A 12,420-nucleotide genomic window follows, 5' to 3' on the forward strand; every position below is an offset into this window, starting at 1 on the left:
ACTTACTCCTGCTAATTGACCAAAATCCCATAGAGAAAGCTAACTTTGCCTTGTGTCTCAATAAGACATAAAAGAGAAATTACTTGGTGAGGAATCCCATCCAAAACTGGCTGTTTTCACTTCTCTTTTGTACTGAGTACTTGTTAGTGAACAATGTAATAGCTCACTAGTGAGCTGAGTCTATCAAGAAAATGAAATAACATTTGCTGTACCTCTGGTAGAGGAACAGCGTTTGTGTTAAAATTAAGAGGTGGCTTAGTCTCTATTTTAATCTGGTTTCTAGTATGTTTGGCTTAATTGCTGGCAGTGAAATTCATCCTGTCTGGCCTTGAGTTCCCACTGCCAAATCTCCTTCTTGTATATTTACAGACTGTTCTTCATTTCCTTGTAGGATGCAAAAGCTTGTGAAACCATCAGCTGATAAGAAGTATGTGGATTTGACGGTATCGTTTGCTCCGGAGACTGATGGAGAAGAAGACTTGCCAGGGCCACCAGTGAGATACTACTTTGTTCAGGAAGACAATTGATGGCAGAGACACACACGTCACTCCCAGACCATTTGTTCTGAAAGGAGTGTACTAATTTTCAGCTATTAAAGATGGTACTATATATTTCTTTTTTGGTGAAGCCTTAATTAAAACAAATGGGGAAAATCAGTGGCTTTGCACTGAAGATAAACTGGATTTATGTTTCATCTGCTCCCGTTTCCTTAAAACCTTCTTTGCTCAAAAGAGGATTAGTCACTCCATGAGATGGAATGCCCAGTACTGTCCTTACCTTAAAGACAAGATTTGTATTAATTTGCGGGGAGCTGAAGAAAGCAAGAAGAATGGTGAACATAACAGATGGTCCCCATGTGCAAATTAAGTGCTGTTTAGCGAAGAGTGCAAAAAATGGGGAAACTGCTGTTTTATGACTCCTGCTGTTCTAAGAACATCTCAAATCCATTTCTTATGTTACTTAATTCTCAAATAAGGATTTCATTCTTGCCATCTACACATGAGATATAATCCATCCAAAATGTTTGAACTCCCACTTAGAAGCAGATGAACTGCTTTACTGTGGTGTCCGTGGTCTCTTCTGAACAGTTAGTGATGCTGTGTGTCTTTAGCAGCTATCTAATGTCAATCTCAACATGGAAACACAGGGAGGCAGGTTTTGAGTAGGTGTAAATTGTCCTCTGCCCTGAAGTCAAGAGAGCTGGAATTGTTGATTATCTGCACTAAGACTGTTCTTTGGGGAATACTGCAATATGGGGGAAGTGGAAACCTATCAGTTGAGATAACACTTTCAACAATAAAACTTTGCCTTCCAGAAAAAGAAAATGTTTTGTGTGGTTGAGCCTTTCTGCTCTCATCAAATTAAAAACACTGTAGCCAGTGATGTCTTTGAAAGGAGAAAAAGGCGAATGGCTTTGGATAGTTGTCACAGCAAAAAACATTCCCTCAAATGCTCCTTTTCCTTATAGCGAATGGTTATGCTGTACACCTGTCCACTGCACAAGTCTGAGTTGCACTGAGCACGGAGGTTTTTATCAGTCAGTTACTAGGATATCTACGTATAAAGAATCCAGTTAATCTGAACTAGTTAATGACTAGCTTTGCTGCTGTGGTGAGGCAGAAGTGCATAACGGAAACATCTGTGACACTACCTTATATTTGCTATCGTTTAAATGCTGGATAGTTGAGCTGGTAGTTCTTTTATTCTCCCAATGATGACAGAGTGAAGTGAGGTTAGGGTAAAAACCTATAAACTGGAAAACCTTTTAATGTGTTTAGGCTTTAGAGATTGATTGCACATCTACTGCAGCTGTTGCAGAAGCTACCGATTGCTTAGCTATTTATCCTCGACTGTAATTTATTACGCTTTAGAGATATCTTAAGATTTAATGAACATTATTGGTCAGGAATTTTACCTCTGCTTTTTACCCTTCTAGGTTAAATGTAGTCAGGAATAATGGTAGTTAGGCTGGGAACTTGAACACCAAGATGTATGGAACTGAATAGCTGGAATCCAAGACAATTATGCCAGTATTTGAGATTTAGTCTTACTTGTGGGATATCTTCTGGAAAGTGTATGTAGTTTTACAGTCAGTCTAGTTCATAGATATAATTTTCTAGATTAATAATACTGATTTTTAAACTACCTAACATTTTTTTAAGAACTTCATTTAGAGAAAATTTTTACTAAAGTGCAGAGAAGGTGCAAGCAGATAGTAACTTTTCACTTCTGAATACCTACTACTAAATATTTCACTGAGCTAGTATTAGAATGTGAACTCTTAACTGAAATCACTAATTGGTTCTAAGGATCACCTAAAAGTATGGATCAAATTGAAAACACTGTTGCCTCTCACAGCTGGAGACTGGGAAATCAAACCACTAAGAATGTTTTGGTACGTTGCTGCCTTGTCAACATCATGCTTATGCTTTCAAAGTGAGTAGCATAGTAAATAGTAAAGTCTCAGTGCTTTGCTAGAATGCCATCTGATGGTCCTCTGGGTTTAAAGTAAATGTTCAGATATAGTTAATGGAATGGCTTTTATTAATGACAATGTATACAGCTGTGTGAAACCCTTGCCAAAATGTCCAGGTTGAGGTTAGCAGAGATTGGGGCCAGAATTTACAGTTATGGCTTGTGTCTCTGTACTGCTTGTATTATGTGTATCTGTCAGATGGATGTCTGTTACATGGGTAGGTTCTACTCAGTTAAACAGTTGCTGGTGAAAAAAATGAAAATGCACAATGGGTCTAGATATCTATGAGCAGATCTCTCAATTTTTATGGTTATAAGTTAACCTAGGAAAAATCTTACAAGTAATAACCTAAAGAGGACATTATATGGAAGAACTGTGCATGGCAAGTGGCTCGTTAAAATTGTTGTGTTCTGAATTGCTGACAGGGAGAGGGAATGTATTTATATTGAAGACTGTGCAGAGTGGAGTGAGCTGAGCTGATTCAGTGTGAATTTGTGTTTGATATAGCACACAACTTATTTTTGTTTACTTTCTTGAAGCAGCTCACAGCAGGGTCTGATGAACACCCCTGCTGATGTGTTTAACAGGTGGGAATGTTCACTTGGGCAGATGTGTCAGTGTTCTTGGACTTATGCCCTTCCTCAGTTGTGTAACATGGGAAATGCCCCAGCTGCCTTACTTGAGATGTTCCAGGTCCCTTACGAGTTGCATGACCTTGCAGAAAACAAGGAATGCCCAATTTAAATACTCAGACTTGTATTTTCTGCGTTTTGGTCTGTGTCGCACTTCTCTGGCAGTACTCAAAGCCCCAGCAGAGGTGAGGCATCCCTGTTCTGGCAGGGGATGTCCTAAGTGGGACTGATACTGTTAAAAATGAGTTGACAAGAACTGGGGTTTTTACACAGAATTGGTTGCACTGTAGGCCAGTGACACAACTGAGCCCACAAATGCTGTCTGCCTAATTTCAATACAGTATTTTTCCATCGCATTTTGCAGGGGCAATATGTCCTTTGTTTTCCACTCTTTTCTTCCTTTCTTGCACTTAGTCTTTTACAAGGATTGGGGTTACTTGCCCTCCACAGATCTCAGAAGTTTTTCTGGGAGCAGCTGTGTCCCATTCTTGGTTTAGAGCCAACAGAGCTGTTCTAGAAATTGAGAATAGCTTGGGGAATACCTTCTGTTTATCTTCAATAGTGCAGAGTTCCTGTGCTGCTTCTTGTGCCTCTTTCTTTCAGCAGGACTGTTCCTGTGTGTGCCTTCAGCAACCAGCTTGCTTTCAGAATGCTGGGTCCTCTGCAGTGCGTGTCTGTAGGACAAATGGCTTCAGGTTCCCTCGGGTTTGGGCCACAAAGTAATTAACAACATCCTGAAGGCTTGGGAGCGTCACCTGTTTCACCAAAACAAAAACCAAACCATAAAAAAACAACACAAATCCAAAACCACCCGACCAAATAAGACATGCTTAAGTGTGTTGAGAACACATCTTCAAAAACATGCTGGCAAAGGCAGTATTTCCCAAAAAAATGATACTGGATGCAGTGAGGTCTAGGACAGCCCTCTGCAATCTATGGTAACCTTTTGATCCTTGGACATAGAACTCCTTCCGCTCCATCAAATGAGTAAAGAAACCTCTCTGTTCAGTGAGAAGAGAGCAAGTGGTGTTTTTTCAGGCGATAGTATAACAGCAAATGTTTTTTCAAACCAATAAGATGTTTCTCAGGCCATAAGTTAAACATGTCTTCAAGAAAAATGGAAGGAAACTCTTAAACTGAATAACAGGGTTCATGCAGCCTTGCTCGTGCTTCAGCTAAGTCAGTTTTATTTCTCAGAGTTACATGGAGTGCATTTTGAACTTCCTCTAGCTGCAAGGAGAGCTCAGTTTTCTGACTTAGCAGTGAAGCCCGAGTTGAAAAAAAAATTAGGTAATCTTGGGTGTTTTTTGAGTGGTTTGATTTTATTTTTGTCAGAGAGAATATGCTGATATGGCTTCCCCCCCCCCAATTTTTTCTAGTTCTTTAAAGCTAGCTTATTCTCTGAGATTGGGTTAGCTGGACTAACAAAGAGAGTTGAATGCTCTGCATGCTTTACTTTGACTCACAAATTACTGATAGGAATTTAGTAGAGCTTTTCTAATTTTCTGCAAAATGATACTTTTTACACTTGCTTAAGTATCATGAACAAGGGAGTTGCTCACTTACCTGTCTTTCCAATTCAATAATGTAACTTGTTCCTTTGGACATCACTTTGTAGTGCTTTAAGCATGGGGCACTGAAAGAAAATAAAAGTTGATATGCTGCCCAAAATGAAACACTTTTTGATGCTTCATTGTCAATATAAACTGCTTTGCAGGAGCAGTGACTGTGTTTTGTCATAAATACCCCCGGAACTTATTGGAGGTGTGTGGCAGGGTTTTGGGTTTTTTTCTGCTTTAGTTTAGAAATGCTGAAAATTGCAAATGTCGTTCCTGATATCTTTGATACCTTCTGAAGATGTGTAAAGGCTAAACATGGCAATTCAATTGGAATGTAGTGTGATTTTAGACTAAGTTACTGGTTTGAAAATACTTTTCACTTTCATTTTTCATTTTACAAAGGGGTATGGCTTGTTCCATTTTCATTCAATGTAATAATTTTTGAAACTGTGTAGAGTTTCATGGTAAACAGGGGAAGCCCATTTAACGAAGGAAAAGGGACTTTGCTGGTTGATCTTTACTGCATTTTTGTTTAATCTAACTAGCTTTGGAGGAGAGAACTAAGAACCCCTGCTGCCTCATTTATCTTTCTCAAAGCAGCCTGAAGGCAAGGCATGTTTCATATGTCAACTCTGGATATTAAGAATTCAGCTTTTAATGCAGAGCATACTAATTAAGAATAGGATAATATATTGTGGAATCGACCTACTCCAGTTCTTGTCGGGTACTGATTGCATAGTTCTTGCTGTCACTGCCAGGACGCAGGATCAGATTCCCACATGAAGGATTCTTTTCCAACATCTCCGTTGCTTCTTGCCGAGATACTGCATAGAAGCACCTGCATAGAGGAGAGGAGAGAATTGGCATGAATGTGAATTACGCTGGCAAGGCCACATCATTCTGTGCTGTGCGGAGACACAGTCTAGCAGAGTAACACCTCTTAGGCTTATCCAAAGTAACTAGCCATGGCTGCCAAAGAGGCATGACATCTGAAAGACTCTTGCTGATTAATGCGGCTACAGGAGCATAATTCAGGACAGCAGTGCTTTGGCCTTCTTGGCAAGAAAGTGAAGCTTTCATACAGGTATGATGCTTTCTGGGCCCTTGGAAAGATAGTGAGAAGAGTATCTTGGACTTTGCTTGAATTTCTCAATGGTAATTGATACTTTCTCAGAAGGGCAGATAGAGCAGCCAAGCGTGTGGCGTTTTGAAAAGTTTTTTAAGCATAGCAATTAGCTGCACTCAGCCTTTACAAAACAACAGGCATTGTAGTAAAGCTACAGGAGTAATCTTTCCATTAGAAAATCTCTGTAAAGGCCTTAAGATAGATTTTGTTCATTGGCTGTTAAGCAACCCTTGTACAACAGCTAAATTTTGAACCTCTGCATGGAAATAATACTGAGAAAGAAGAATGGAAGGTTCTTTAGTCAGGTTGGGGTTCACACAGTTCAGTCAGAGCTTACGCTGGCATAGTGGTCAGTGTACTGCTGGGAGGGCTTTTTATGTTCAAGGATGTGCTGGAACCACTGTTAAGTGCAATCCTTCTTTTCTTTTCCTTTTCTAGCACTTCATGCATTCTTGTAAGTTGCCCAGGTTGCAATGACTCATCCAGTGGAACTGACAGCTGAAAATGAACAGTATTAATGGAAAGAAAATGAAAGAGTGTACAAACATTGCGAGCAATGTTTCTGTCTGCTCATCATAGCTAACGTCTGAGCGCAGCTGCAGTGCAGAAATCTTTCTTACCTGCTTGGTTTAAGCAGCTGTGATAGTCTGGAATGTTTGGATATGCCTCTGCTTTGAATAAAATGCTGTATGTGTGTTTTTGTTAGAATAGTAAAAGGAGGATATTTGTGTTCTGATTCAGAAGAAACGTACATTGACAGAAGTGGGCATGACATAAGAATTCACGATACTTTGCAGTTGCTGTACTGCAAAAGACTATGCAAATGTAACATAACCTACTTCAGCCATACTTAGCTTTTTAAGTGATTCAGCTAGGTAGATGTGAAGTCATTTGTGAACAAACTGAATTTATTTTTCCACTGGTCATTATCAAAGAGGGTCTTGCTATTTTATTTTTGAGTGTGGACACCTCAGAAGTGAGCCTTTGTGCCTGTGGAAGCCGACTTCTGGCGTGCATGAAGACAAAATCTTATATAAACACTTTTGACATGAGGTGAGATATAAAACTCTTCCATACCTTTGTTACAGTGACAATGAACCCCTTCCATTCTTTTCCACATTCACAGTCATTAGCCTGAGAGAACAGAAAATGATGGTGTAAGCACAACTACAGTCACAAAAAAAAAATTATATTTCATAAGGAAGCCTCAACTCACTTTTTTAGAAGTACCATACATGGAAATGAGCTCCCTGCCAAGCTACATCACACCCAAACCCCTGCACTTCCCTAGTACTCCATGTTCAGTTAGAGAGGGAGGATAGAATTGATAAGGTGAAATATCATATGTTCTGTTGGAGTGAAAGAAGAAGGTTATGTGGATCTAAGGAGAAGGCCATGCTAAGGAGATAGGTGAGTCTCAAGTATAAAACCTTCTAGGTAGTCCCCAAGCACTACAGTCTATATGGCTTCTGAATGGCAGGGTGCTCAGTTGTTTTATCCCCTTCTTGGTTTTATAGGTGATGTGGGCCTGTCAGTGTGGTACTTCTTGGTTCCTCTTGTATATTTTATTGTTCAATTCTTTGCTTGTTTCATAATCCCAGATACGCCTGAGAAAAAGTTCTAATGCCCTAAGGGGGATTTTCCCTCATGTTAGGTTCCTTTGCCCTGCCTCCCTTTCTGACTGCCCTTTGGTGCTGCCTGACTGCAGGCTATACGCTTAGATGTCAAGAAGGCAGCTCAACTGCCACACCAAAATGGAGCTCCAAATGTCTGTGGGAGATGGAGTAAAGCACTGAGTGGCTTATGAATCTTCTTACCTTCAGTTCTAGTTCCCTATCTGACAGCGTCAGGGCGAACTGTGCAGAGCCATTTTCATCTGGATAAACATCAGTTGATGACGTCAAAGCTGATATATCTAATTTCTGTGAGTACTAAAGAGGGGGGTTAGAAAGAGCACAAGTTGTAATCTTCAACAAAAATCTAGCTGCTCTCCAAGGGAATTTGTTTAGAAGAAAAAAGATTGAAACTTTTTACTAGAACTTAGTTTAACTGTCAGATGTGCAAAAGCTCATTCCTTTGCTTCTGCTTACAAAAGCCCTTCTCACCAACAACATACCTTCTGGATTTTTCCCATCCTAATCATCATAATAAGGAACAGATTAAATCCATGAGACCTCTCTGAGCATATGTTTAGTGACTCCAACTGAACCCTCAGCCAGAATGTACCATAAGAATACCAAGCACTTTTTCCTCAGCTGCATAAAGGAAAGTCATGTTACATACCCTGTTAATTTTACTCTTGTGCACAGCTGAGGAAAATGCACTCGGCAAAATTATGAGGCAATGTGGATACGTTTGTAGCTTAGGTGCCAAAAATTACAAATTAATATGCTCCAGTTTGTTTCACTCTGGCTTTTTTTTTTTTATCTTGGCCTTTGTGTTCCAATGTTCAGTACTAATTTTTTGACCATACAGATGAGAGAGGATGCCAAGAGGTTGTCTGGAGCACAAAAGGATTACTTGATAAAAATAATTGATCCATTTAATCAGATGAGTAATTACAAAGATAGCACATTACTCACTGTTGGGGCTTTCTTATCATCATAAAAGAAAAGCATAGTTCCTCTGAGTTCTGTCCAATACACTCTAAATTCCTGTTGGAAAGAAGGAGGCATCAGTTTGTGAAGACTGTCCTTTTAGTTCCTACAAAATGCTGAAAGTGAAAGAACTTATAAGAAAAAAACTGTGTCATCGTATGTTTGTTTTCAGTGTTTTAAAGACGGTTAAAGTGCACGCACATATTTTGCAGACGGTTTAAAATGATTTAAGGGGGGTACGTAAAGGAAGGAAAATAAATTTTAAATGCCACTTCAAAGTCTTGCTCTCCCCAGAAGGTCTATAAGTGAAAACAGAGTGAGATGAACATGTGTAAAAACTCCGATCTTCTCAACGCCGTTCTCTTGAAGTACTTATTTTCATTGAATTTTGATCCTACCAGTTTACTTGCTCTAGGGAGATGACCACGGAGCTTGATGGTAGTTTGATGTATTAAGTGGACTATTTAAATTTGAAGTGGTATTTTACATGCTTTGTCTTTAAATTATGTGTAGTAGTGTTCATAAATCAACACCATGCCAAGGTAAATATGATAGTCTGACTCTTCTAACCGTTTACTAATGCAGTCATGCCAGCGTGGTGGGAAAGGTTTTCCTGTTTCATTTGCCCCTGACACCCTGAAAAGTATAGCTGTTAGAGGACAGTGAATTGGGAAGGCAACTTCTGTAAAATAGAAATTCTGTTGTAATTTTTAGTTTACTTACCTGTTTTGTGTTTGTTGTTTTGTTTTGTGATTTTTCTGTTGTTTATTGTTGGTTTTGGAGGCTGGGGTTTTTTTTGTGGTTTTTTTTTTTTTTTTTTTGAGGCAGGGGTTTAAAACACAGTCACAAAAATTGAGAAAACAAACAACTTGTTTGTTGGGTCATACAAATTAAGATGAGAAACATTCCTTGGAGTATCCTGCAGGCAATCCTTATGTCTTACCCTGCTAGCTCCTAACTAGCCTTTCTGGTGGTTTCTGTTGAATTACTAGTGTAAAATTTCTATAGCATTCAGCCTTTGGACCCCAGCCTCTGAGCACTGCACTGTTGTGTTATGGTAAATGTCCTCATTAAACCATGTCTCCCTGACAAGTTAACGAAGGCTGTGAATGCTTATAGTGGTACTGTGCTCGATGTCATGACAAATTTTTGAACTACAACTTATGAACTGGACTTTCTGCACTATGGAAATGCAGTAATAGTAGTTGCCCAGGAGCACATGTTGTTGTTTCACAGCCATGAACATGTTGTTCTCTTGGGCATCTGGTCTCTAAAGTTCTGCCCTGTTAGTTTTTGTTATTCCAGTAAGGCAGTTCCTGAATTTCATAAAGAGGGATTGCTCTGGAGAAAAAAAGGTTTTATTTAAAAGGATAAATAAAGGAATGTAACAGGGAGCTTTATTAAACTTGCAGATGTTCTCCTGATAGATACAACAAAACAATGCATTGAATAATTTCTAGCGCTGCAGAAGAATTAATGCTAAGATTATTAGTCTGCTTTTAGTTTCTTTGAGTTCCTGTTTTCTGTGCCACCTGGTTGTTACTGTGTTTGAACCATAATGCTAATTTGGTCTTTCCATTGAATCTAGCTTTAGCACTGCGTGACTCTCCATTTTCACTACTCTGTCTGTGCCTCTGTATCTGCAGAGATACGAGTGTAGGTAGGGTAAAAATGACTTTGTAAACCAAAGTACAAGGATTCTCATTATCTAGTGAGGCAATCAGCTTGATTAAGGACATGCCCTGAATATAGTTGCTATTGTAACATACAAATGCATGTCAGTGTTAACAGATTGTGCCTTGAACAGTTATCTTGGATCAAAATATCAGTTTTATTTTCACACTTAGTCCATGTGTGTTAAATCATCAGCCCTTAGTAACAAGAAAAAAAAAGATGTAGAGTATCTCACATAGACTTCAGGTGGTGTGTCTGTGAAGACTTCAGGACAGACACTCTTCTCCAGTAAATAGAGGATGCATCAGAGCTATATAATCATGTCATGCTTTCCCCTTGGTATTAAAAATACTGCATTAGCTTTTCACCATGGTGGTAGCTATGAAATCAGTCAAAATCTACCCAAATTTTAGTAGGTAATAGTACATTACAATGGGATCCTGGGGTTACCTTAGATAATTTCTTGTATTCCCCTCCAGTACTATGAACAGAAATAATAAGATATAATTATTTCAGTGCAACCATTTGTGTCAGCCAATGCTAAGAAACATTTTTCCTTAGGGGCCTGTAGCTCCCAGCGATACATGTTCAAAGAAATAGTTCAACACCTCCACCTCCCGGGACTGTGTGCCTTACCTGGCATCTCGAGTGTCGGACAGACAAGTAACCTTGGAAGTACAAAGGCAGACCAGTGATCCTCTGCCTCTCCAGAGAGATTCGCCGGGGGGCTGGCTGAGGAGTTTCCTTGGGCTGCTCCCTGATGTCTCTCAGCATCCTTTGGATATCTCAGCAGAATACCTGGATATCCTCTGTTGATGTGCTTTCCCTCTGTCCCCCAAAATCCTGTTCTCAGTCTACTCTGTATCAGTATCAGCCAGAAAACTTGTGCCGGTGGCGAGGGGGAACAGCACCTCAAAGAGGAAGTCTCCAAATTCGCTTTTAGGTCAGCGTATGCTGCGGACTCTTTGCTTTGGGTATGACCATGGGGGAACCAGAGCATGGTGGGAAAGATTGCTTTTTATAGCTTACAGCACTGGACTTTTCAGGGGCTGCCTCCATGGGTGGGCCTGCTCTCATCCGCCTGTGAAATATCTACCTTTTCCTTAAGAGCACGGATTAACTTCGAGATGATGAGAGCTGAACCTTCTTTAGGAAATGGCTAGGGGGATTACAGGACGCTGAAAGTAATGTTGGAAATAAGTCTGCCTATGGTTGTTTATAACTAGCAAAGATAAATCAACTTTGCAACATGCACGCAGGAAGATGACTTTCATTGTGAAACAGCTAATATACCAAAGCCTTTAAAGAAATTGTGAAGGGAGATGGTAGGAATGGATTTCAGGAATGAAGTGAGAAGGGTGAAAGGGGTGAAATTTCCATCAGTTTCATGGAATCATGAGGTTTAACTTTGTTTCTGGCCTTCTTCTTAGCTGTCAGAAAGAACAGGTATGACAAGACTTGGTGTTTTGATGCTGGTTGCTACTACATGGAAATTAAATGTTAATTTTTATTTTTTTTTTAACATCTCCTTGGCTTTTCCTGTTTCTCAGCTGTGTGTAGGTCTATGATAAATTAGTAATTAGACAGTAAGAAGGTGATCTGTGATAGATAAGATAGCTGCCAACCAGCTCTGGCAGAAGATCCCAAAGCATGAAAATAAATTCTGTGTGTCATCTGTAACTGCAGCTGGGGGCAGGTGCGTGTTCCCAGATTCTCAGAAAAGCTGATAAAAGTGGGAACTTGCACCTCTGCATGGCAAAACAAATGGGAAGCCAGCACTTAGTTCACTGCTTATGTCATAAACCCCTCATTTGAAATCATATTTTTGGGCTGCAGATGCTGTAAGATCTCGTGGGTATCGTCCCATTACATTATCAAGCAGTTGTTTTCGTCATTGTTCATTTAGTTCCTAATGATTGAAAGGAAAAACTGCACCCCTCTGCCGTGTCTGCGTAGAAGCCCAGGGATTTGAACTGGTGCTTCCTGGAGAAGAGAAGGCTCCAGTGAGACCTTATAGCGACCTTCCAGTACAAAAAGAGACTGCGGGAAAGGTGGGGAGGAAGTTTTTCCAAGCGCATGGAGTGGTAGGATGAGGCAGAATGGCTTTGAATTGGAGAAGGGAAGATTTAGAAACATAGAACAGTTTGGGTCAAAAAGGACCTCAAAGATCATTTAGTTCCAACCCCCCTGGGGACAGAGGGACATCCCTGGCAGGGACACATCCCACCAGACCAGGCTTGCAGTGATAGGGCTAGGGGCAATGGGCGTAAACTGGAGAGGGGCAGATTTAGACTAGACATAAGGAAGAATTTCTTCACTGTGAGTGGTGAGACACTGGCACACGTTGCCCAGGGAA

The 12,420-nt window shown here is 40.1% G+C and overlaps 2 protein-coding genes across 2 annotated transcripts in view; one reads left to right on the plus strand and one right to left on the minus strand.

Annotated features, from left to right (window-relative positions):
* Positions 1 to 1,263, plus strand: part of UBA6 (ubiquitin like modifier activating enzyme 6) — a 28,302-nt gene extending 27,039 nt beyond the window's left edge. Inside the window, exon 32 of the mRNA XM_009567049.2 lies at positions 392 to 1,263. Coding sequence (XP_009565344.1) covers positions 392 to 527 — 136 coding nt within the window. The 3' untranslated portion in view covers positions 528 to 1,263. The remainder of the gene's footprint in view (positions 1 to 391) is intronic.
* Positions 1,264 to 3,730: 2,467 nt separating this feature from the next.
* Positions 3,731 to 10,838, minus strand: STAP1 (signal transducing adaptor family member 1). The gene is made up of 8 exons (XM_009567059.2): positions 10,701 to 10,838; positions 8,376 to 8,447; positions 7,611 to 7,724; positions 6,871 to 6,927; positions 6,131 to 6,291; positions 5,377 to 5,505; positions 4,675 to 4,744; positions 3,731 to 3,863 (listed from the first exon to the last, which is right to left on the minus strand). Exons 1-8 carry the CDS (start codon positions 10,836 to 10,838, stop codon positions 3,753 to 3,755), a joined length of 852 nt encoding a protein of 283 aa, XP_009565354.1. The 3' UTR covers positions 3,731 to 3,752.
* Between the last annotated feature and the right edge of the window lie 1,582 nt (positions 10,839 to 12,420).

This window comes from Cuculus canorus, chromosome 4 (assembly GCF_017976375.1).
Source record: "Cuculus canorus isolate bCucCan1 chromosome 4, bCucCan1.pri, whole genome shotgun sequence".
Lineage (NCBI taxonomy): Eukaryota > Metazoa > Chordata > Aves > Cuculiformes > Cuculidae > Cuculus > Cuculus canorus.